General features: G+C 43.3%; 1 protein-coding gene and 1 non-coding gene across 4 annotated transcripts; both read right to left on the bottom strand.

Moving 5' to 3' along the window:
- Positions 1-2,673: 2,673 nt before the first annotated feature.
- On the bottom strand, positions 2,674-2,744 carry TRNAI-GAU (transfer RNA isoleucine (anticodon GAU)). The gene has a single exon. It is a non-coding gene; the product is annotated as a tRNA-Ile (tRNA).
- A 2,855-nt stretch (positions 2,745-5,599) lies between these two features.
- On the bottom strand, positions 5,600-24,202 carry UBE2V1 (ubiquitin conjugating enzyme E2 V1). 3 transcript variants are annotated; one of them, XM_053394242.1, is made up of 4 exons: positions 24,029-24,202; positions 11,013-11,161; positions 8,436-8,561; positions 5,600-7,637 (listed from the first exon to the last, which is right to left on the bottom strand). In XM_053394242.1, the coding sequence occupies exons 1-4, from the start codon at positions 24,048-24,050 to the stop codon at positions 7,491-7,493; spliced, it is 444 nt and encodes a 147-aa protein (XP_053250217.1). In that variant the 5' UTR covers positions 24,051-24,202; the 3' UTR covers positions 5,600-7,490. The 3 variants fall into 3 exon arrangements, with proteins under 3 accessions (XP_053250217.1, XP_053250216.1, XP_053250218.1); XM_053394241.1 differs by lacking the exon at positions 24,029-24,202 and adding an exon at positions 19,614-19,851; XM_053394243.1 differs by lacking the exon at positions 24,029-24,202 and adding an exon at positions 17,289-17,403.

Below are 24,202 nucleotides of genomic sequence, written 5' to 3' on the forward strand. Positions count from 1 at the left end.
TCAGCGGATTAAAGTTATGTTAACTGTAAGCGTCTCAGTAGCTTCGGTGATGAATTGGTTGAGAGCAATCCATCACCTCGTTCTTAACCTATTCGTTTTATAATCTATTAAAACAGTTCCAGTTAGCACGCTCGATGCTGAAGATTGAACTAAATGACTCAAGACAAAATCTTGGAGCAGCGAAGAACCTAATAGATGTGTGTGCACAATTTGTTACAACTCCCATCACTACTGGAATCCTCTCATTAATACGTGACAGTCAAATCTCTCTCTCTCTCTCTCTCTCTCTCTCTCTCTCTCTCTCTCTCTCACTCACACACACACACACACTGACAGTGCATGCATCTTACAAGAGGGTCCCAGGTTCAATCCTCAGTTATATCCAAATGAGACTGGGAAACACTTCTGAAACCATGGAGACAGCCAGTCTTTAAAATACTGAGCTAGATGGACCAATTAGTCTGACTCAGTAGAAGACAGCTGTGTCCTTACATGTGCTATACTGAATTTGATAACCAAAAGGACAGCTTTAGGCCTATGGGTAAATTTGATTTGGAAGATGCGGGACAGAAAAAAGCCAGAAAAGGAGAAGTCGTCTTTTCTACTTAGGGTGGGAAAATAACATGCATGCATGCATGTGCATGCACACATGCACACACAAGCACACACGACAGAGGGAGAGAGATCTTTTATTCAGTCTGTGCACTAGAGAAAGACCTCTTCCCCCCTCCCTCTTTTTCTCCCGTGTACCGGCATAAATCAAGCGTAAGTGCAAAATGCACCAAGCCCCCACCCCAGAGATTATGCAGATTAAAGAAGTGAACATTAAGAATATAAAAAGCAATGGTGCAGTATATAGGAGCCAGACTCATTACTAAGGCCAGCAGCACTTGACATGTCTGCTGAATAAGCAAGTTTTCCAAAGTTAAAGGATGGGGGTAGCGGGCGGAGGAGGAAGAAGAGAGAAGATCCAACATGTTTCTTCTTTTGATTCCCTGCCCCCCCCCCTTTAAACTTAGTGGCAGGCAGCATTTCCTGCTCAGAATTTCAGATGAGATTTAGGCACTCTCTGCCTTGAAATTGTCTTTGGGAAAGTGAAAAAATCATTGCACGGCACCATCTCCCAACACCTGGATCTTTTATGACAGCTCATTTCAGGGATCATGCTACATTATTCAGTGTCAGGGGTGGTGGGGATGGGAAGAGACAAACTCAAACTGGTTTAATAGTTATTTCCTCTTGCCGGAGAACCCTGGGCCCAGAACAGCAAATGCAAGCAATATGTGATGTGTTTTACAAGCAAATCCCAGCAGCCTACAGATCGTTCTTCAATTTGGGGAATGGGCTTTAAAAATGACAACCCCACACTCACCTAAAAAAAGGCTCTGGGCTAATGCAACACCAGCAGCAAAGCACGATAATAGATTCATAGAGTTGAAAGGGACCCACAAGGGTCCTCTAGTCCAACCCTCTGCAGTGCAGGATCTCTTTGCCATGACCACCGAAAGGAAAGCCTCCAAATTGTGGTGTTGCCAGATTAAGAACGTTAAGAGCCTGCTGGGTCAGTCCAGCATCCTATTCTCGCTTTGGCCAACCAGATCCCTGCAGGAAATCCACAAGGAGGACCTGAGCACAAGAGTAGCACTTTCCCCTCTTCCAGCAACTGGCATTCAGCATTACTGTCTCAGACAGTAAGTGGAACATAGTACCCACTGATACCCTTAAATCTTCCCGCAGTTGTACTCCTAGAGGTCACAGCCCTGCTACTCCTTTACCTAAGCTCCTCAGAAAATCCCAGATCTGCTCAGTGTTTGGCAGAAGAGGGTGCTCTTGCCCTTTCGTGGCCAGCCAGCATCAGGGACTGGGCACAGGATGAAGGGCTTATGCAACACCTGGCGAGGATGGGAAACAATGCCAAGACCTGCAAACAAACAAATGCAGAATCCCCTTCCAAAATAACATGAGAAATTTTGCATTAATTTCACAAATGAACGTTTTGAGCTCTTCCCACTGTGCTGGTTTCATTTAAATCATAGAATCATAGAATCATAGAGTTGGAAGAGACCACAAGGGCCATCGAGTCCAACCCCCTGCCAAGCAGGAAACACCATCAGAGCACTCCTGACATATGTTGTCAAGCCTCTGCTTAAAGACCTCCAAAGAAGGAGACTCCACCACACTCCTTGGCAGCAAATTCCACTGTCGAACAGCTCTTACTGTCAGGAAGTTCTTCCTAATGTTTAGGTGGAATCTTCTTTCCTGCAGTTTGGATCCATTGCTCCGTGTCCGCTTCTCTGGAGCAGCAGAAAACAACCTTTCTCCCTCCTCTATGTGACATCCTTTTATATATTTGAAGGAAAGGGCGGAAGGGAATGGTGCAAGAGATCCAAACTTTTCAGCTTGAAGGCAGTGTTCAAATCGCTGAACTTCGTATTAAATCAGAAAACGTTACATGTTATTGCAGTGACAGAACATTGGCAGCCCTTGTGCTCAATTGCTGTACAGCTCAATTGCACCCTCTGCTGGCGAAGTGCTTAGGTGCCTGAAAGTTTGCAGGACGACACAGCTCTGTTTCGCTTACACGACTAGTTTCAACCATACATAGCACAGAATTGTAGAGATGGACCCTGAGGGTTTTCTAGTCTAACCCCCTGCAATGCAGGAATATGCAGCTGTCCCTTACAGGGATTGAACCTGCAACCTTGGCGTTATCAGCACCATGCTCTAACCAACTGAGCTATTTCAACATACGCATTCATGTTGGAAATGTATATCCAACCAAGCACTACTGTGGCTTCCTCTACTTATAGTGACCGTGGTACCTGGGAAAGAACTGCCATAACCATTTTGCATTTCGCTGGCAAGAGGAACTTTGCCTGCTGATTGCTACTGGCGTTCTACCACTGCCAATAGGGTTTGGTTTGTATCAAAATATGCCACATCTGCACAAGTTGCAAGCCCTTGGGATTTGTTCCTTTGAGATACTTATAACCTTGCTTTCCTCTATAGAATCTGCACTCAAGAGTCACTTGGGTCTTGAAGGTTTGTAAAGGCATTTTTGGAACATCAGAGCCTACTGAGATCTCCAAAGCAGGAAGTACCACTGAATATGATTTCCAGTGCTCTACGCCACTCCCCATCAACAGCAAAGCCAAGACAGGTAAGATGGTCTAAGACACTGTTAAATCTCAGCACGAAATGCTGCTTCAGTATGTTTTTGCAAACTTCAGCTGCATCTCTCTCTTCCCATTTAAGGTCCTTGCACATAAAACACCAAACATGAATATCAACAGGATAAGTTGCGAGGTTGATTACAATTGCAAAGGACTTATCAAGCAGGTTTGTACTGGAGTACTTCCCTGAAAAGTCTGGCTAGCATCCTTAGTTTGATGAATTGCCTATGCACATCAACCCTTGAGCATTTATATCTGAAAGGCAGGGTACGTTTTTAGAATAGGTTAGGATAACACACGGCACAAATGAAAGCATTTCAGATTGCTGCTTGTTCAAACTCGGGCGTCGTGTGTTTTTAGCACATTCGTGGAACATTCGCTGCCTTCGTGCTTGTGACTGTTTGGAAATGTGTCAGAGGGAACACCACCTCACCATTGCAGTTCCAATATTTTGCAGAACACTCCGGTAAAATTCTTCTGCATCTGAACAGCTGTAAAGTCTTCAGGAGAATGAAATCAGGCAGCTTTTGAAAACAGCGGCTCAGGTTAAGAGGGCTGTTCCTGGACAATGCTTCCATCTCAAAATATTGCATTATATCAGGCATGACCAAGAGGTAGATTGCGGGGTCTTCCCCGTAGATCCTGGTAGATCTACTGGGAAGACCAACTTTGGTCCATCCAATGACAATGGGTAGATCACTGCCAGTTTTTTTAATACTGTGAGTAGATCGCAGTCCATCGGGAGTTGGATGTCCCTGAATTATATTATATGGCGTTGCAGTTTAGGAAGACTCGGTTTCTAGTGTAGGTGGTAGACAAGGTACTCTAACTGAAAGGCTGTCTAATAGATCCACAGTCATCCCTCGGGTTGAAGTAGCTTCAGGTTAAGCATTTTTGGGTTGCGCTCCACGGCGACCCGGAAGTAACGGAGCACGTTTCTTCCAGGTTTCGCTGCTCGCACGTGCTCAAAATGACGTCACACGCATGCACAGAAGCAGCAACATGCGCACGTGCAGATGTGGGTTGCATTCGCTTCAGGATGCGAACGGGGCTCCGGAACAGATCCCGTTCCCATCCAGAGGTACCACTGTATAGTTTATCAGACCACCCACCTTCAGGCAAATAATCCCTGGGAATATAACCTCAGACTCACAAATGAGGTCTTAAATGCAGAACAGCAAGCATCTGAAACATTACTGCATCAACCAGTAAAGCAGACATCCTGCTAGCTGTTCATTTCTATCATCCCACCTACCCAGCCTGTGTTATATAAATGCACAGAATAAGGTTTGGTCCAGAGAAATTTAACTGACTGTAGAATAGAAAAAATACTGTCTGCTTCCTCACCATCCATGAAGGAATGACTAGCAGGATCATTTTGCTTTGTTCAGGGATGGGAACCTGAGCCTCCCCCTCAGCCCAATGCTGTTGAGCTATGACTCCCATCATCCCTGTCCATTGGCCACACCTGGCTGGGGTTGATGTGAACTGGAGTTCAACATCTGGAAGGGCACAGGCTCCTCATCTCTGGTGCAGTTAACAAATTCAGCCTTGTTTGGATGTTGCTAGACCTCAACTCCCATCATCCTCAGCCAGCACAGCCAATAACCAAGGATGATGGGAGTTGTAGTCCAATATACCTGGAGGGCACCAGGTTTCGGAAGGCTGTACTAGTTTAAAGAACTGTAGAGTTGGAAGGGACCCCGACGGTCATCTAGTCCAACCCTCTGCAATGCAGGAATCTCAACTGGGGCCCGCCATCTAATTCGAAACCATTCTGCACCCTGCTTAGCTTTGCAACAAATGGGCTAGCTACACCACTAGGAGGCCTAAGTTTTTGTCAGTTTCCCTCCTAACTCAAGGCATTCATTTCAAGAAAATGGCCTGAAGATGCTTGATGCAGTTCAAACTCCAATCTGCATTGGGCTCACCAGTGCCTGGCTACCAAGAAACCTCTCCTAACAGTGCAAATCCTTTGCAAATTTACTCTGAAGGAAACCCCACTGAGTACAATGGGACTTACTCCCAAGGAAGTTTGTTTGGGTGCACATCCCAAGGTAATCTGAGGGAAAGGTGGAATAGGCATGGAACAAAAAAAGTAAACGAGGGAAAAGCTGCTAAATGAGAATGCCTCTCCAGCTGCTATTTTCTTACACTCGTCCAAGAAATCAAGTATGCCTTCAGGTTGTGCCTAAATAATGGATCTTCCTATTAAAAACATTTTCCGAAATCTAAGCAAGATTAGACAGCAGCAGACATGGATGAGAGGGGAAACGCCTTGCTGCTAGCCCCAACGCAATCCACGGAAGCTGCTTAAACAATTCCTCAGCTCTTATTACTTCGATGGGCCATGCATGGTGAGTGTCCCCTGCGCCAAACCCTCAGCAGGGATCTCCATTCTAAACATAAATACAATTACAGCACAGTAATATTAATGCACACTTTTTATTATATTAAAATCAGGCAATGGTCTGATACAATAAAAAGGCTGCTTATGGAATACTGTTATGTTAAATTTTTAATTACAGAGGATATTAAATCCTTACAACTAATATTTTCCTCAAAAAGAGTTAATGGAAACATCAATTATTCGTTGACTTGATAAGCTTCTGCTTTTGAACGTGACTTTTTGTCGTTTTCTTTCTTTTTTCTTTTTACACAAACACGGCATTTTTATTCTGTAAAACTCAAAAAGAGAGGACACACTAGATTGTTTGCATTTAAGCTTGCATCCATGTTTCAGCAGTCAGTGGTCCAAAACAAGAAGTCCGAAAAGGAAGTGATTTGCCAGGAAGCCTTGTCGATCACAGTCTCCCTAACCCACTCTGCATGGCATTGCCATCCCGTATTTTTTATTTAGGAAGGAGTCCTCCTCTCTGCAGCGTGCCAGGACCAAATCTGCCCTGCACAGAGCAGACCTGTCCCTAAGATGTGTCGCTCAAGCAGAGGTAGTGACCTTCAGCTCAGGGAGCTGGAGTGTTTTGTTTCGAATTTCCTACATAAAAGATCATTCCACGCTATCTGGCCATTCTGAACAGGCTTCAGCAATCCTGGTAAATTACTGCTCTTTTCACCATACCAAAAGCCTATCTAATAGCATCAGCCATGGCCAGCTTGGCGGTGTGGAAGCAGCGCCACAGGGCAGGAAGGGAAGGGGATACTTGCGGGCAAAAAACAAAACAAAACCAGACACTCTTGTTTTCCCAGCTGGCGAAGACTAAAACCGATAGCCCAGAAGAAGTCGAAAGCACGAGGCAAAAATAATAATAATTATAATAATAAAATCAGGCAGTTTGCCAGCCACTTACCTCTTTTTTTGGCCAGGTGTAAAAGACAGCATCACAGAAGGGGCAAATGGAAAGCAGCACCCCAACTATGAGAAAAGGGGAAAAGACTGAAAGACACCCCTCCGCCCCGGATCTATTGCCCCAAGGCCCACATTATGGGGGAAGGTGATGGTGCAGAAGTACAATCTATGCCTTAGCCAAAGGTTATGGGGAGAAAGAGCCTCCTCTCACAGCCCCTTGCAAAATAAAAAAAAATACTATAGTATTCTTTAAAAAAAACCCAGAAAATAAAGAAGAACCCCGAGACACACTCAGCATTTTACTAGAGCCTGCACAAAGGGAGGGATGACTGAGGATATCAACGCATCCCATTAGTAGTCCAGATAACCCCAGCCTAGGACTGGGGATTAAAACCTTTGGGCACAGTCCTTTTGAGACATGGTCCTCAGCAAGCCTTACTGGAATGAATGAGACCTGAGCAACGGCCTGGGACGACACTCTTGCGCAGCCTCGCTTCTTCTCAAAGGTCTAGGAGAACTTCCCCGCGGATTGTGCCCTTCGTGTCTACCCTAATAAATAGCCCTGAGCGTCAACCCTATTGCGGACAGACAAGTCAGACGGAAAGGGAAAGAGAAAGGGGGTGGAGAGAGATAAACCCAGGCCAAACACACAGCAATGTGATTGTGTGACGTTTGCTTTTTATGCTTTTTTCACAGTCGAGTTCAATGTGCCACACTGGTCTTGACAGTAATAAATTTAAATAGACTTTTTCTTGATACCAGAAGTTCAACTATGGACAGTGGTTACACATGACAGCATTATTTGTTATAGCACAACTTATTTTCAAATGGGAAAAAAAAATTAGTATCATTTACAGTATCTCAAGATAGACTTTCCTTTGCAAGGGAACTTCCTTTCCAGTACTTTGGAGGTCTACAAGATGCATCTAGAAAATTTACTACTGTGGAAAATGGAGAGAGCTTAAATTGATGAAGGGGCATGATTTTTCTGTTGTTGTTGTTTTTTTTCATTAATTACTGTAACATTGTCCTTCAGGTGGTTGAGGGAGTTTCATATTTTCTTTAGACATCATTAGACGCCGGAGCTCTTGCAGAACAACTTTGATACTATAAGAATTCTGCCATTTTGCTAGGACTGATATGGCTCTTGGATCCACCTAAAAACAAATAAAAGAACCACAGCCATGAGTTTTAAATTGCTTCACATTCCCACTGCACCTGTAACACTGAAAATGACCACTGCCAGGATCTAAAGACTCACACAAGTACTATCACATGCTCAAGGTGACTTTTGAGTTGTACTTCTTAAAAGAAGAATACCCCCAATATACACAGTTCATCACTTTTACCAAACTGGATTTTCAAAACCCCCACTGGTGCTGAGGGGGGGTTTGCAGAATTTTTTTTTTAAATACAAAAAAACTGATCACATTCACACAATGTTAAACACATCTAAAGTACTTCGAATTCTGGCCTAAGGCTGTAAATTAATCAGCCAAACATTTAGCAAATCAATCAGTAAAAGCCAATTTAAATTAGTAGGGCTGGAAGGTGAAAGGCACATTTGCTTATTTTTAGGTTATTTCGGTTCTGGTTACTGCCATAGGAAATTTACAGAGAAAAAAACTAAAGACCTCTTTTCCGTCAATCAGCAAGTTTTGTTTATTAACTGATAAGTTATCGTACTCCCTTCAGTATCTGGAAAAGGCATCTATCTACACTTCAGTTTTGGTTATTACGCAAACTTGTTTAAATTGAACCAGTTAAAAGCTGGATGATGGAAGAACTGAAATTCTTCCAAACACATACAGCTGTAATGCAGACACTAACTTTGAAGGGAGATTTAACAAAGAAACAGCTATATGCTTAGATAGATGAATTAAACTGTTCCCATCTGAAAACTGGCAAACAAAACAGTACATGAAATACTGGGACACAAAGGATGTAACACTTACCACTCCGTTAGAACTATTTACTCCATTCATATTAATTTTTGTTACAAATCTTACAAATGGAGGTGCTTCTGGATATTTAGGCCCACATTCTATTTTAAGGCTGTATATTCTGTTTTCATAAATTGTCTGAGGGAGGGAAAAAATTGTGTCAGATGATCCATCACCGAAGGAAGACCACATTCAGGTGATATACAGAGAGATAAGTTTCACATTAGCATAGATAATATTCCCACTCTGCTGTGCCCTCATTGTTTGCATGAACTGATTTCATGATACAATAGGAAACGACTTTTCAATATGGATGGACATTCATGTCTAATGGAAGCGTCAAACGTGTCTTTGCATCTCGAAGATGTAACTGATCACTCTCTCTCTTCTTTTTGACAAATCAATGTATCTATCACTCAAAACGCCACCCTCTTCTGAACAAACTTTGCCCATTTTGTGATGACTGGTTGTCAGGGTCTGCAAATAGTGGGTGGGGAGGAAGGAGCTGTAAGCTTGCCCTCCACTAAATTAGGATTTCCCAAACTTTGGTCTACAGCTGTTGTTGGATTACAACTCCCATCATCCTTAGCTAGCAGGACCTGTCGTCAGGGATGATGGGAACTGTAGTCCAAAACCAGCTGGAGACCCAACTTTGGGAAAGCCTGCACTAAATCACGGCTTGCTTTCTTGGAAGGATCCTCCACCATGAGAAGGACCTTTGCTTCCATATATGGATGCCGGAGAGGGGTCACCAGTCCCTTATCACCTCCCCAGCCTGCTATGGGCAACCTTCCCATAATTCAGAACCAGTTATGGGATGGGGAATGAAAGGCTTTAGATAGGTGGCACAGCTTGCTTAGTGGAACCTTTGGATCCAGTAAAAGAATAATGGACCTGGGGCCATATTCTGACTTAGCTTTCCCAGGAACCAAAAATAATAAAAAAAGATTGACAAGTAAAGAACAGCTGGCATTAGATGCACACTGTTCAATGTGACCCAGTGACTTGCAAATTCAGGATCCTATCCAATGCTTGCCCATGTGCTATAGCAGCAGACTTCTGCTTATGGAATGGAATTTTCCTTTGCTTTTGTCTGCAGCAGCAAACCCCCCCCCCATCCACCAAATCTCCTCCAGAAGGTTGGAGCACCCTCTGAAACAGATCTGAGGGCATGCAGGGAAGGGAACTTGCATTGTGTTGAGTGGAACATCGCGCGCGCAGCATTGGATATGACCTAAATTTGTTAGATGCATACCCTGACCTTCCTTCTAGGAGCTCAAAAGGGTTTACATGTAGATTCTGTAATAGCAATCTATAACTTACCAACTTGCTAACGCACAATATTTATTAGTTTGCAACTGCTTTGGTAAGAATAAATAAGGGGAGGAATTCAACAGTGCTATGGACTGTAGTTCAGCTTGCCATATGGAACAATCCCCCTTATCTTTTCTCCCGCTGTGTGTTCTGGGGACTCTCCCCCCAACGCCCCCCGCCAACTGGGGACATGGGAGGCACATGAAAGAGGAGAGCGGAGAAAGCCTTCTAGCAGAAGTCCTTATGTGGGCATCTGCTAGTGGGACTTGTTAGCTGAATTTGGCCCAAGGTATTTTATCAGAACAATTCATACTATCTTCACACTTTCTCGTTCTCTTAGCTACGCTGTCTGTAGCTAAAAGAAAAGGAGAGAATGTCAAAAAAGAAAAGAAATAACTGAGAGGGGGAAAGACTTGCAACTATCCAACCAAAGTAAGGAAAGGAAGAAGAGAAGAAAGCAGGCAGAAGAGGAGACTTCAGGGTACATTATTTTACCGGCCTGAGAATGGAGGTGAAAACAGCAAGTGTCCCCACTGCATGTACTGCATTTTAAAACTTGTGTCCTGTGGGTGGTTGTGTGTGCTTGTGTACATGGCATGACTAAGTACACCTAAGTACAGCTCAGAGATGTGTCTGTATGCATGCATCTACATGACAGCAAGTTAATGTTCCCATGAGTGAGGGTATATCAGAATAAAGTGCTTTTTTAAAGGAAAGAAAGAGAGGCATCACAGAACATGGTTAACACCACCTACACAGGAAACTTCCCATTGCAGGCTGTTATTGAACATTGGGGAGGGGGGACACTGTAAGACATTTTCCCATTTAGATAAACATGCTATTTTCTAGAAATGGTGTAAGAAAAGTCTGATATTTTACCGGTCTGCAAACTGTCTCTCAAGGGGTATGCAGGACTCCAGGGGACGAATACAAATTGTCTACCAGGCACAGAAAACCACAGCAACATCCCATAATGTTTTTAAAAAGCCAAATTGTGTTTTGCTGCTGCTGCAATTTAAAAATGGTTCATATATTCTTCCAACATTTAGCACGGATAAAGACAGAAATACTGAACCTAGGTTAATTGATTTATTTCCAATTTTGGACAAAAAAAAAACTTACTCCAAGTATTTAGCATGACGTGGTCCATACTGTCTACTACCTATATGACAAAAGCCTCAAGCAGAAAAAGCAGTGAACCCTGTCACACACTGGCAGAAACAGACATAGAAAAAGCAGGGATTTATAGGATATTGTGTTTAAATTTATGCTTACTCTTGGAGGCCCAATAATCATGCCTGTCCATCTTGTAAGTGTCATATCTTCATCATCTTCAAGACCCCAGCTAACTGTCCCATCTCCAACTCCTTTCTGACCTTCTTCAAGTTCTTCCAACAGTCGAAAATTACGAGGAACTTTTACACCTAAAAACAAATCAGGATGCAGTTTTGAGATGAGAACTTACGGTAATAAAATAAGGTAGCTGATGCTTTTCACCAGTATGCTGAACACTGTATTAATTAACAATGCAATCCTATGAATGTTTACTTAGAAGTAAGTCCTGCTGAATTCAATGGGGCTTCTCCCAAGGATATGGGTACAGGACTGCAGCCCCAAAAGTGAGAAATGGTGCAGTTAGTAAAGTAATACTAATGTGAGCAACAATGCACACCAATTTCAACAATATACAACATTTTAAGAAAACAACAACATGCATCTAAGGTTAGTTTCTGCAGAAGGTATCCCGTTTGGGCTTTACGGAGAAATTACAAAATCTTAGACCAATACCGAAGAGGAGCCTGGAGAAAAGAGAATCCGCAATGAAGTGGCAGAACCACCACATTATGCTACCAGACTTAAGAGGCTATTATGGCATGCCCAAGAGTTATATACTACTCTGGGCCGGCACAATGCAAGCAAATCTGCTAGCCAACTTCAGGTCCCCGAGAAAAATCACAGCTAACAATTATCTGTGGCCCTTTCTCATTTCTTTGGGAAGAGAGTAGAGCTGGAGGGGTGTGTGAGAGAGAATGCCCATCAGAATGTCTGCTTTGCTTTGCCTTTCCCTGAATGGAAATACGCACTGTGGAGTTGGCAAGTTTCTGCAGAAAGTGGCAGCCAGCTAGCCACACTGCATGGTTTACCTGCATCCTTACTGTGTCAATTATGATCAGTGAAAGTCTTGTGTGCTGCTTTTTATGAGTTCAACAACAGGTGGCAGAGACAACCAGAAGGAAGGCTGGGGGGACAACAGTGATGGAGGAATGGGTTTAAAAACTCACCAAGTTAAAACTGCAACAAAAATTCTGTTCTACTGGTAATGTAGTGATGCAGCCCTCTCAACTTTATAGAAATGAAGAAGTAGTTCCTAGTGATCTAAGCTGTGCTGTAGCACCCCTGTGAAACAGGACCCTAGTTCAAAGAATGGTACCCATTGACTGACTAAAGTTGTGGGAAACGAAACTTAAGAAGGAAAGAAAAGAACTATGCAGAAATCCCAGTTTTCATCCATCCTGCACACATGTCAAAGGAACAAGCAGCCTCTCTCCATCAGGCCAATTACCCATTTGGTTCACCGTCTTGCTTCACATAATCAACAGTACAAGCTGCTTTACTGTCTGCACCAGTGTCTTAGCATGTGTCAAACAAACATTTGTTTTTAATGCAAGGCTTGGGGAGATGCATGCTACTCCAGCAGATTACTACTAGTTAATCTACTGTATTTTTCGCTCTATAAGACGCACTTCCCCCCTCCTAAAAAGTAAGGGGAAATGTGTATGCATCTTATCAAGCAAATGCAGGCGGGAGGCTCTGCTCAACGCTCCCTTTAAAGAGCTGCGTGGAGCGTGTGTGTGGCTCTTGGGGGCTTTTCCCTAAGAAAGGAGAAGGGCTGCCCTTCTTGCTCCTCGGGGGTAAGCCCCCAAGAGCCGCACACACGCCCCGCGCGCTCTTTAAAGGGAGCACGGCTCTTGGGGGAGCCTTCCTCCCGCTGCCCGGGAGAGGCTTAGCCACGCGAAGCCTCTTGAGGGCAGGGGGAGCCTTCATCCTGCTGCTCTGAAGAGGCTTCACACGGCTATACCAGAAGCCAGATCCCTCTTGCTGTTCTGGCTTCTGGGATTCAGAATATTTTTTTTCTTGTTTTCCTCCTCCAAAAACTAGGTGCGTCTTATTGTCTGGTGCGTCTAATAGAGCGAAAAATATGGTAGTAGTAGTAGTAGTAGTAGTAGTAGTAGTAATAATAATAATAATAATAGTAATAGTAATAATTTATTTGTACCCCACCCATCTGGCTGGGTTTCCCAGTTCAATGCATGAATTGCTTTTCCACTAAGGGTCTGATCCAAGTAAAAATATAATAGAAGTACAACAGAACCTTACAGAGGCAAACCCCCTCACCCAACAACTCAAAATACAATGAATTAAGTATACTAGTATATTCCAAATTAGCAGCCAAAAGGTTTTTCTCAAGAGAACAATAGCTATCCAACAGTGATGGAAAAACTCACTGGAACACATTTCAGTTACATTCCATGAAGGATGAGAAAACTAAGAAACAAATATTTAGCTTATATTATTTAATAAGTCTGATGCAGGGGGAAAATGCAATATAAACTGTTTATAAGCAACATGAACTAAGCAGAAAACAATTCAGATCTGTTTAGCAGATACTATAAACCATCTAAGTGAACATACTACATTTTTTTCTTCAGTGAAACCATGACAAATATGAACTCTCCAGTTTCACAGTATCGGGCAAAGTCAAAGCTGAAACTGTTTCCTATACAGTGGTACCTTGGGTTAAGAACTTAATTCGTTCTGGAGGTCTGTTCTTAACCTGGAACTGTTCTTAACCTGAAGCACCACTTTAGCTAATGGGGCCTGCTGCCGCCGCTGCTGCACGATTTCTGTTCTCATCCTGAAGCAAAGTTCTTAATCCGAGGTAATATTTCTGGGTTAGACGAGTCTGTAACCTGAAGCGTATGTAACCTGAAGCGTATGTAACCCAAGGTACCACTGCACATGTTATTTTCCTTATACCTTTAATTACATCTGATATACCAACTGCTCTCTTTTCTGTAAGAGAAAACATCTTCTCTACCTCTTGTAACTCTAGTGTCTATTACTGTGCAACATACTTTATACAGAAAGACTTTTTGAATACTCTAGTTAGTAAAAAAAAAAAAAGGTACTTCCTGAGAGCAAGTGCCCACTTATTCACTTCTAGGTACAATTTAAAATAGGTTCAATGACTAATAATGCTTGCATGAGAATATATCACAGTTGAGAAGACACCTTCTTCCAAGAAATGTGCTCCTCTTGCACACAGCTATCTGGATGCGTACTATGTCTGTACAGTGGTACCTCGGGTTACATACGCTTCAGGTTACATACTCCACTAACCCAGAAATAGTACCTCGGGTTAAGAACTTTGCTTCAGGATGGGAACACAAATCGTGCAGCGGCAGAGCAACGGCAGCAGGAGGCCCCATTAGCTAAAGTGGTGCTTCAGGTTAAGAGCAGTTCCAGTTTAAGAACAGACCTCCAGAACAAATTAAGTTCTTAACCCGATGTTACCACTGTATTTAATTGGCATAATATACCGGTAATCAACAAATTAGGAAACAAGGACAAACACAAAAGAGAATGCCTACTGATATGAACAGGAAAGACCCAAGTTGCTCCTCAAATACAAATTCAAATTATCTGTAGAGGTGGACAACTTTGGTCTCAACTGAATTGGGGTGTGTGTGCGTGTGTGGATTAACTGCTAAATAATGATCATATGTGGATAAGCTCTTAGTCTATAGGGAAGACCTGTCAGAGTTGACTTTTAGGTAGTAGAAGAAAACACTAGAAAAATTATGCATTTATTTAAGTATTTATATACCATTTGTTGTAGAGTATCAGGACAGTGTACAACATAAAAACATTTAAAACCAGTATTAACCAATCATTAATATGAGTGGCTACTCAAGAGACATTTTAGACAACAGCACAGACCTGTCGCTATTATGGGTGTTCATCACCTATTATTAAGCACATATTATGTTACCCCCTTCATATGCTTATGATGATTTAACACAATAGTATGTTATGATTGTTTTAATCTTGCATTTGTATTATTTTATGGATTTAATTAGCTGCACAGACTTCTACCTTTGGAAAGAAGCTAAGGTGCACCATTTAGGAATAACTATCACCTGCAATAGATTTTACTTTGGCAAAGCTTTTCTGCTACAGCCATGCTAGAACTTTCAAAAGTCAAGGCATAAAATGAATGCTTGATAAGATAATTGACACAGTGACAGGTTTCCTGAATATCCTGCTCTCTCCTATTATCACTTTTGTGCCAAGCAGCAGAACGGATCATTTACTCAGTTGTTACTTTGCATCCTAAGGGGAAGAATGACACCTACAGTAGTAAAAAACCCCCCAAAAAGACAGAGAGGTTGATAGCAGCTTCAAGACATACGTTAACTCAAATCAGGCAATAATAATTTCACTGTTTAATAAAAGGCGAAAGATTTATACGATCTGAAGAGAAACCACCCTTAGTAAAAGGGTGTTTAAAAAGCCACCCTTAGTAAAAATTCTGATTTCTATGATTTAAATTCTACAATATCACCATATGATCTGTCTGCCAAATCTGAATTGATGATCTAGAGGGGGCATTCCAGATCACTGCTGTACAATAATAACAATATATAATAATAATTTATTATTTATACCCCATCCATCTGGCTGGGTTTCCCCAGCCACTCTGGGCAGCTTCCAACCGAATATTAAAAACAATTGTCAAATTGTCAAAACACATTTCTATGGAAACATCACTAAAAACCTCAAAATTTTAAGATGTCCTCTCTCCCCCCTGCAGCTCGGCACTGCAACTAGTTTATTTGAGGAGGCACCTGGCAAGGTAACCAGCAAATATTTGTTTGTGACATCAACCATGCCCGCCTCCCAAGATGTCATGCTATCTTTTGGAGGCCTTCCAAATTTCTTCGAGCCCCTGCACTCTGGCTGGGCCGGGTTCCCGTTTCTTTCCCCACCTTCAAGATGGGGCGGAGGTCGGCATTCTTCCCTGTTGCGCTGAGTCTCAGAAAGTGGCAAACCCTCTTGCTGTTTTCCAAGGCACTCTAGGGCTCTGTGGGAGATTCTTGGAGATTCCTCCCAACTATATTTCGGAGATCACAAGCACAAGAATGCTGCCACTTCACCCAAAGCATGGCAACAAGCAACACACAACTTTTTTTGCCATGAACATGACCAAACATGTAATGGGAAGGGCACAGACATGAACACGGCAGAGCAAACTGTCTGCCTCTGCACCGGAAGGTAGCCACCTAAATGGCCTAGGGGCTTAGGGGCTGAGCTAGTTTACCCATCCTATTTTGACTGATGGCAGATTTATCAGGTTTACACAATTGTTTTACTGGAATAGTTCAGCAGGAAGAGAAAACATGCTCTCAAGCTTGCACCTTGCATCTCTGTGGCGTCATGCCAGTCTGAGATACAGGATTAGATTCAATATTAACCCAGAAAAGCACTTAAGTGTTTCACATACTATTGCTTCCTGTCCAAAGCTTAATTAAAATATGAATCTGTCATATTAACCAGGCAGAATTTAATGTGGCAATGAAATGTAAACTGCTCCATCCTAATGGGACCTCATTATGCTTTAAACTGGGGTTTAAAACTCAAATGATTTCCCACCCCTTTGTCGAAATTAGCATTTATCAGATCCTTTGATTCACAGCATCTTCTACCGTTCATTGTTACAATATTTTCCAAGAATTATCACCTGCTTTTGCTACCAATCTCTCTTTGTCACTTAAAACATCTATACTCTTTTATGCACCTAAGGAAACACCTAGGCATTGTAAGAGGCACAGAGCTTCTGCAATCCATGTCTCATTCTCCTGTTCTTAGAACATAATGCAACTGTCACTGAGCTGCAACTTTCCTTCCCCACTGGGGGAATAACAGCACATGCAACAACAAAAAAATATTTAAGAGGATATTTTGTCTTAACAGAAGCCATAAAACGGATCAGACAAATTCATGTAAGGTACACTTATCAGAAGACATTTGCCACAATAGCTTTATATTCAAAGGCCTTGCACTTCTGCTAGGGCTCAATAAGGGGCAGCTATTTCCACCCTGCACTGCTCAAAAACTTCCCAGGGCAGCTCACCGGCCACAATTCGTTACCCAGCTGGGCCTTTGGTCTAAACTAGAAAGTCAGTTCTTACAATCTTATGTCAGAGGTTATTCAGAGTTCATGGGTAGATATTACTCACTGTAATCTATGAATACCATTCCATGCCGTTAATAGAAACAGCCTGGCAGCATTACCACAAACAAAATAACATCCACGCATCCACGAGATCACAGTGCTGATTTTTGTGATTTCGTAATAAAATTCATTATTTCTAAAGAGATCAGAACTCATTTTTTTAAAAAAAACAGGTTTCTATGGATATTACACAGCTTTGTAAAAATAACATTTTGGAACATACGTTACAGCTAATCTATTTTAAATTAACCTACTTTTATCTATAATTCCATATAGTCACAAATCTTAAGTTTTCATAATTTTGATAGTTGATAGATCCTGGGGTGCACCCAATGCTACCCCTTGCTACTGATCAAGAGCCAACTCCATCTGAATCGGAAGCAGGGAGAGAAGGGAATGTTAAACATCTGGCAGAATGGTGACCCACAGACATTTTGCCCTTATTATGGTTTCATCCTACTCACAAAGAAGAGAATTGGTTTGGAACTGTCCTAAGTTTTAAACAACCCTTTCAAGATCTTTCGTATGCTGAATTCTACATCAATGGAAGCTAGTATCAATGAATCCTGTTGTTTCTACTTTTCACAGCCTATTCTGAATGAACCTAAAACATAAATCTATTTGACATTTTGGACAATGCATTTTAGATTTTCTTTGAACACATAATGCTAACTTCTAATTTACCTGCTAGAAAAGATGCTCCCTGTCAGTTTGAAAACAAAAAGAAATCCCTGATGTATGCATTTGAAATGGGACTTACTTTTCACCCAAAGAAACATCCCCTCTACAGCCTTTGCTCAAACTCACATAAACATAGAATATAGCATTGACTTTCCTTTCACCCACTGTTCAGATAGGCTATAAATTACTAACCTTTCTATTAAACTGTAAGAAATATCTCCCTTTCTGGACCACAGCATGGGTTTCTGGATAATATGTGTTCATTATTTTTCAAACAAGTAGACCAAGATTTTCCACACAATCCTCTAGAGCTTTTAGGCATTTAGCCTTTCCAAGCTTAGGAACCCACCTTTAACCAGGGATCTATATATTTTTGCTCACCTTGTTAGGAAAGCCAAATATTGTACTCAGCAGCTACAGCACCCTCTGCTCCCATCAAGCCCTCCTGGTATCTCTAGGTGGAAAGAGTAGACTGTTGGCTACCAGAGCCAGAATATACCACTGGACAATGCTCTCCCTGCCCACCCTTCCTGCTCTGGAGCGTGAAAAGCCTACAGGTGGTGCGTATTGTTATTTTGGCCCTGCACAGCCAAGGATCTTTGAGCACCCTGGCTACACAGCTGTCAAACAATCCCTAGCCTTCCTCCAAACTTTGGCACTGGGCAGTTGGCAAGGATTGGTAAACAATCAGTAGACACCACTACAGCTTCATAGATAGAAAGGAAGGCTGCCAACTCATCATCACAGGTGCCCAAGATACAGGCATTTCCGGTTGATTTCAAGTAGTAAGACTAGAAAAGCCCCCCTCCCCACTCTGTTTGAAATCCTGGAGAGTTTCTGCCAGTCAGAGCAGCCAGTGGTGTGGTGGACCATTTGCCTAACAGCCTCATTTGTCCATATGCCATATATTGCTCACTGCTACTAGATAAGCACGTTTGCCAGCCGCAAAAACAGTCACAGAGGTGGTTGCATTTCTTTACACGTTGTTACTCCTGTGCTGAATCTTCATGCAATACAAAAGTAATGAGGGGAAAGCACAAGAAGAAATTAAGCATGACAAAGGACAAAAGCGCAGGCCCACCCTAACCTGAATTACTGTCAGAAGTTCTGTAGCGTGACACTCTGCTCCAAAATGTATTAAGAACTGCCCAAACCCACACTGCAGGCCAGGGGTAGCCAAGATGGTGCCCTCAATATGTTGCTGTTATTATTATTTTTTAGTTGCTTACTTCAAAAAAGACTGTTTCAAAATCTCTCTCTCTCTCTCTCTCTCTCTCTCTCTCTCTCACACACACACACACACACACACACACACACACACCTCTATCTATCTATCTATCTATCTATCTATCTCACACAATGCTAAATTCAACATACACCAGAAGAATTTTTTCAAACATGCTGGCAAGGGCTGGTGGGAGTTGGAGTTCAAGATCTGTAGGCCACACCTTCTACCTTCAAGATATGACCAAACCCCATTATTTATTTTTCAAATTTAAGCAATAACAGTCAATACACATGTGTGTCCTTCCATGATCAAAATTGGAAGATACATCTCATTACTTTTAACTGTACAAGGTCAATCTTGCGGTAGAGACTGACAGGCAGGCATTATCTGAATGTGCATGGGCCTGGTACATTCTAAATTACTACTCAGCTATCCTGCTATTTAAGGCCTTTTATAAACCACTTACTCAATGAACCTCACAGTGTACATAACACAGTTAAATTAATTCTCAGTAAAACACAGACAGTATTGACAGAATTTAAAAACAAATATACATGACTGAATTATGTGGCCAGAAAGGCTTGCTGAAATAAACAAATAAAAGCTTTTGGCAGTCGCCTAAAACTGTACAATGAAGGTGCCTGCCTAATGTTATGTGGAAGCCACTCACCCAAACTGTAAGTCTGTTTCTTTGAGAAATAGGAGAGTGGCATCTCTCAGTGAATGCTCTCAAAGCCATCCAGGAAAATAAAAGTCATTTGCCTTGTTCTTCTTCCAACCAAGTCTAAACTGCAAAGTCAGCAGCTGCAAAGGATTAAGAGACTGCAGGCTTGACAGGATGAAAGGACATGAGGTCCCCATGTCAGCATCACATTTTATACAAACAGCCCAGTGCTAGAACTTCCTGCAAGAGCAAACAGAGAATGTACCACCCACTGTTGTAGTGCAATGGCACAAAACATGGCATTAGGCTGGCACTGCAGTGATAGTACACCAAGCTAGTGCAAGTGCTGAGAACTGGGGTGCCAGCACTTCAAATCTGGTAGCTGAAATAGAACTCATTTATAGGAGGAATGAAAAACATCTCTGTAAAAATGTGAGCCTCAAGCAAGTTTAAGTAATTAACTGACATTTTGCTAAATACTGTTAACCATACTTCCGCCTCAAACTTCTAAAATGAAAACTGGTTCTAAAAGCAGCAGAGGTAGCTTTTCAATTCCTCATTCAAGAATTATTTCCTGTGTGGTAATGTATTTAAATAGGTCTCTATGCTAAAGTTTCAAGGCAGAACATGAAAACAAAACCAATGTTATAGCTCTGTTCTGCACAGGCAAGGCAGAAAGTATCAGATATGAGGAGTGAAGAGAACTTTAATCATTTCTCTGGTTCACGATTTTTGTGTTTTTACAATTTTGTATTTTTACTTTTTCCATCCATCGTTGTTGTTGTTGTTGTTATAAAACAACAACAACAACAACAACTTTAAAACTGAGAGCAGGCGTTTTTGTCCAACAAGTTCAGGAAACATATTTTTGCTCAACAGAACTTTGCCCGGAAGTAGGAGTGATAACAGAGTGGTATATTGCTTACAGCATCAGACTAGGGAGATGCGAAGCCTACTAGGCCATTTTTGGCCAGTCACACTGACTCAGGCTCACCCACCTCACAAGGCTGCTGTGAGGATAGAGTAACAAAGCCCCTATATAGAGTTATAGCCCCTAGGTATATATTCTATCCTAAGCTCTGGAAAGAAGGATTTTGAGTATTAAATAACCACCTGACCATAGAAGCCTAGTATGCTATTTCTGTTGCCAATTTTTGCCTTAAAACATCTTGATCAGAGCCAAATTGGAAGCAACAGCCAGAAAAGAATTTGAGAAGATCAATGGTAAACCCTGAGAATAAAATTTCTTCATCAGTAAAATTAATAATAATAGTTCATACTCCACCCATCTGACTGGGTTACCCAAGGCACTCTGGGCTGCTTCCAACAAAATATAAAGCGACAAAACAAAACACCAAACATTAAAAGCTTCCTGAAGCAGGACTGCCTTCAGGTGTCTGAAATGTCACATAATTGTTTAACTCTTTAACATCTGATGGGAGGGTGTTCCATAGACTGGGCGGCACGACCAAGAAGGTCCTCTGCCTGGTCTTGCATTGCGGAAACTGCCAGAAGACCCTTGGAGCTAATCCTCAGTATCTGGGCTGAACGTTGGGGGTGGAGAGGCTCCTTTGTGTACACAGGGCCAAATCCATTTGGGGCTTTAAAGGTGATCACCCAATTGGCATTTTATTAGCTACCAAACCAAATTGCTTTTAAATAGAGGTTAAAAATACAAGATCACCAACATGAGTTTGACCAAACTGTGGGACGCAGTGGAAGACAGGAGTGTCTGGCGTGCTCTAGTCCATGGGGTCACGAAGAGTCGGACACGACTAAATGACTAAACAACAACAAAAATACAAGATCACTCTAACTCAAGAGATGGATACAATTCACACATGAAAGAGCATTCCTGTACTTCTGCCCTGACTTTGTCTATCCTGAATCTCTTACCAATCAGTTTCATCAAACTACTTTGAGTGTGCCTCTGAATGCCAGCTGCTGAGAATCACAATTGGAAGAATACAGTTGCACTCAGATCCTTCTTTTGGTCTTTCCACAGACATCTTGTTGGCCGCTGTGAGAACAGTGGTGCTGGACACTGGCCTGATCCAGAAGGCTCTTCTTATGAATTCTGGTATTAAGAGAGTAACTCCCCTCTAATTACTTTGTCCACACTGCAGCAATCATGGCAGGTGCATCATAATTGCTCCCATTTTACAGGATAAGGATGTGGCCACGGAACTTCATGGTTTGCTAAAAGCCATGCAGTTTGTCCACAGCAAAGGTGGAGCTTGAGCTCATTTTTCCCAGATCTAACTAGCTTTCTCACTATATACTGCACTGATTTTCCTAGAAGCCCATTCTTTACAGTTCAGAAATCTAGAAAAATTGTATACTACAAGAAGTAGTATACAACCATTCTGACTTATGCCTCATCCTCTTGTTACCAACACCAAAGGTTACTATCATTGACTCTACTACCTCCTGAAAACTGATCAGTTTTATGGACAGCAGCAGTTCCAATGCTGAGCTTCAACATGGAGAGTGAGGTTCAAAACCCTGTTCAGCTATGATGCTTTCTGATCATCATTTGTAGACTAACCTAGTAAATACTTATTATGCATATAACGTTTTAGTATCCAAAACGCTTCACTTTACAGTGGCAGCAGCCTTATGGTGGCCTGGTTAGGTAATCCAGTATTGCCATGATAGCTGTGGGGACTGGGCTCAGGGATGGAAAAACCTCCAGCTTACCTAACAATTCCTTACTAGTGAGCATATAGCAGAGGCATGATTTGAATCAGAGACTTCCTGGTTCATAGCTTCCTGAACTCTGCTGCCCTCCAGATATTTTGAAGTAAAACTCCCATAAGTCTCAACCATTTGTCATGCTAACTGGGGCTACTAGCTGTTACTATGCTACACTAGTCAAGCTCTTGGGGCTAGTGTGTAGCAAGAGAAGCATTCTGGAGGATGAATGAGACAGTAATAATTAGAGAGCAGCTTCCTTGCAAGCCATCTATCTGTCTTCCAGTCTAGCCTGCCTCTTCTCTAAGTAGCATCCTAGAAGTCACACCCCATCCTGTACTAAACAAATAGATTTAACATATTTATATCAATTTTTCTTCCTAGAAGGACTTCCATGCATTTTACAATAAATGAAGATCAATGTACAGCAGGGGTGGCCTACGTGGTGCACTCCAGGACTACAAGTTCCATCACCTGTGAACACTGGCAATTTTAGCTGGGACTGATGGGAGTCATTGTCCAAAATACCTGGAGGCCTCCATGCTGGCAAACCAACATACGTAATTCTTTTTTTAAGGCAGCAGTAGTGACTGAAAAATACACTGTGCTCCAAAAAACCCCAACAACCTTGAACACAGGGCACAGTCTGATGGCACAGGATGCAGCCACCTTGCTGAACCTAATCAGTGCTGGGGGTGATCAGCATCTGGAATGGAGCCCACCTGGGAGTCCCATACATGTTGCCTTAAGTTCCAACGTAGAAGGCAGGCAGGATATAATCCAGCAAGAAAATAAAACTGCTGCTTATCATTCCAGGTCCGGATTCCTCAGCGGCCACCCCAAATAAAACCGCAAGAGCCAGTGTGGCGTGATGCTTTTAAGAGTGCTTGACCCTGGGAGACCAGGGTTCCAATCCTGACTCTGCCACAAAGCTCACTGGGTGACCTTGGGCCAGTCACCGTCTTTTCCAGTGTTTCTCAAACTTGTAGCCCAACAACAGCTGGGGACCCAACTCCCATCATCCCTGAGCAATGGTTCTGCTAGCTAGGAGTGATGGGAGTTGCAGTCTGACAGCATCCAGGGCGGGGGGGGGGGGCAGGTTTGAGAAAAACCTACCTCACAGGGTTGTTGAGAGGATGAAAGAGGAGGAGGAGAACCACGTAGGCCACCTTGAGCTCCTTGGAAGAGCAAGGCAGCATATAATTGTAATAAATAAGAGCAAAAAGAGCAACCCGTCAGGTCCTGCTTTCTTAGTCGCAGCCTGCCAGGAAATCGGACAAGGGCAGTTAGAAATGAGGAGGGAGGGCGCGAGGGCCGTCGCAGTCTTCGGAGGTGCGGTGCTTCTGAACATGGAGGCTCTACTTGGCTGCCCGCATGCGGTCCCGTCCATCAGCCTCCCTGACACGTTTCCTGCGGAGCCCACCGGCCCCCTCCCGCCCCCGCCAGCCTTCCAGCGCCACCCCGGCCCAGGCCCCTGGCCTCCCCGCGCCTCAGCCCCGCTCCGGCCCCACAGCACACCGGCTTCCCCGGCCACCGCCCCTCGGGCCCCAGACACACCCAGCCGCCGAGCCCCGGGTGGCTCCCGCCTGCTTGAGGGGGGAGGATGAAGCGGGTCCCTCCCTCCTCCCGCCCCCGAGGACCCCCCGACCCCTCGCTGTCGGGGGAGGAGGCCCCGTGCCCTCCTCCCGCAGGCCAGGCCGGCCTCGGCTGCCGGGTCCCCCGCTCACCCGAGCCCGTGGTGGCCGCCATCTTGCGCCGCTTGTCGCTGCGAGCCCGGCCTCCCTGCCGCCCACGTCACCTCAACGCGGGAAGTGAGCTGCGGCGGCGGTAAGTGGCTCCGGGGGCGGGAGGGCGCGGGGCCCGGCGAACCAAAAGAACAAAAGCGCACGCAGACGCACACG

The sequence above is a fragment of the Podarcis raffonei genome, chromosome 6 (genome assembly GCF_027172205.1).
Source record: "Podarcis raffonei isolate rPodRaf1 chromosome 6, rPodRaf1.pri, whole genome shotgun sequence".
NCBI classification, from domain to species: domain Eukaryota; kingdom Metazoa; phylum Chordata; class Lepidosauria; order Squamata; family Lacertidae; genus Podarcis; species Podarcis raffonei.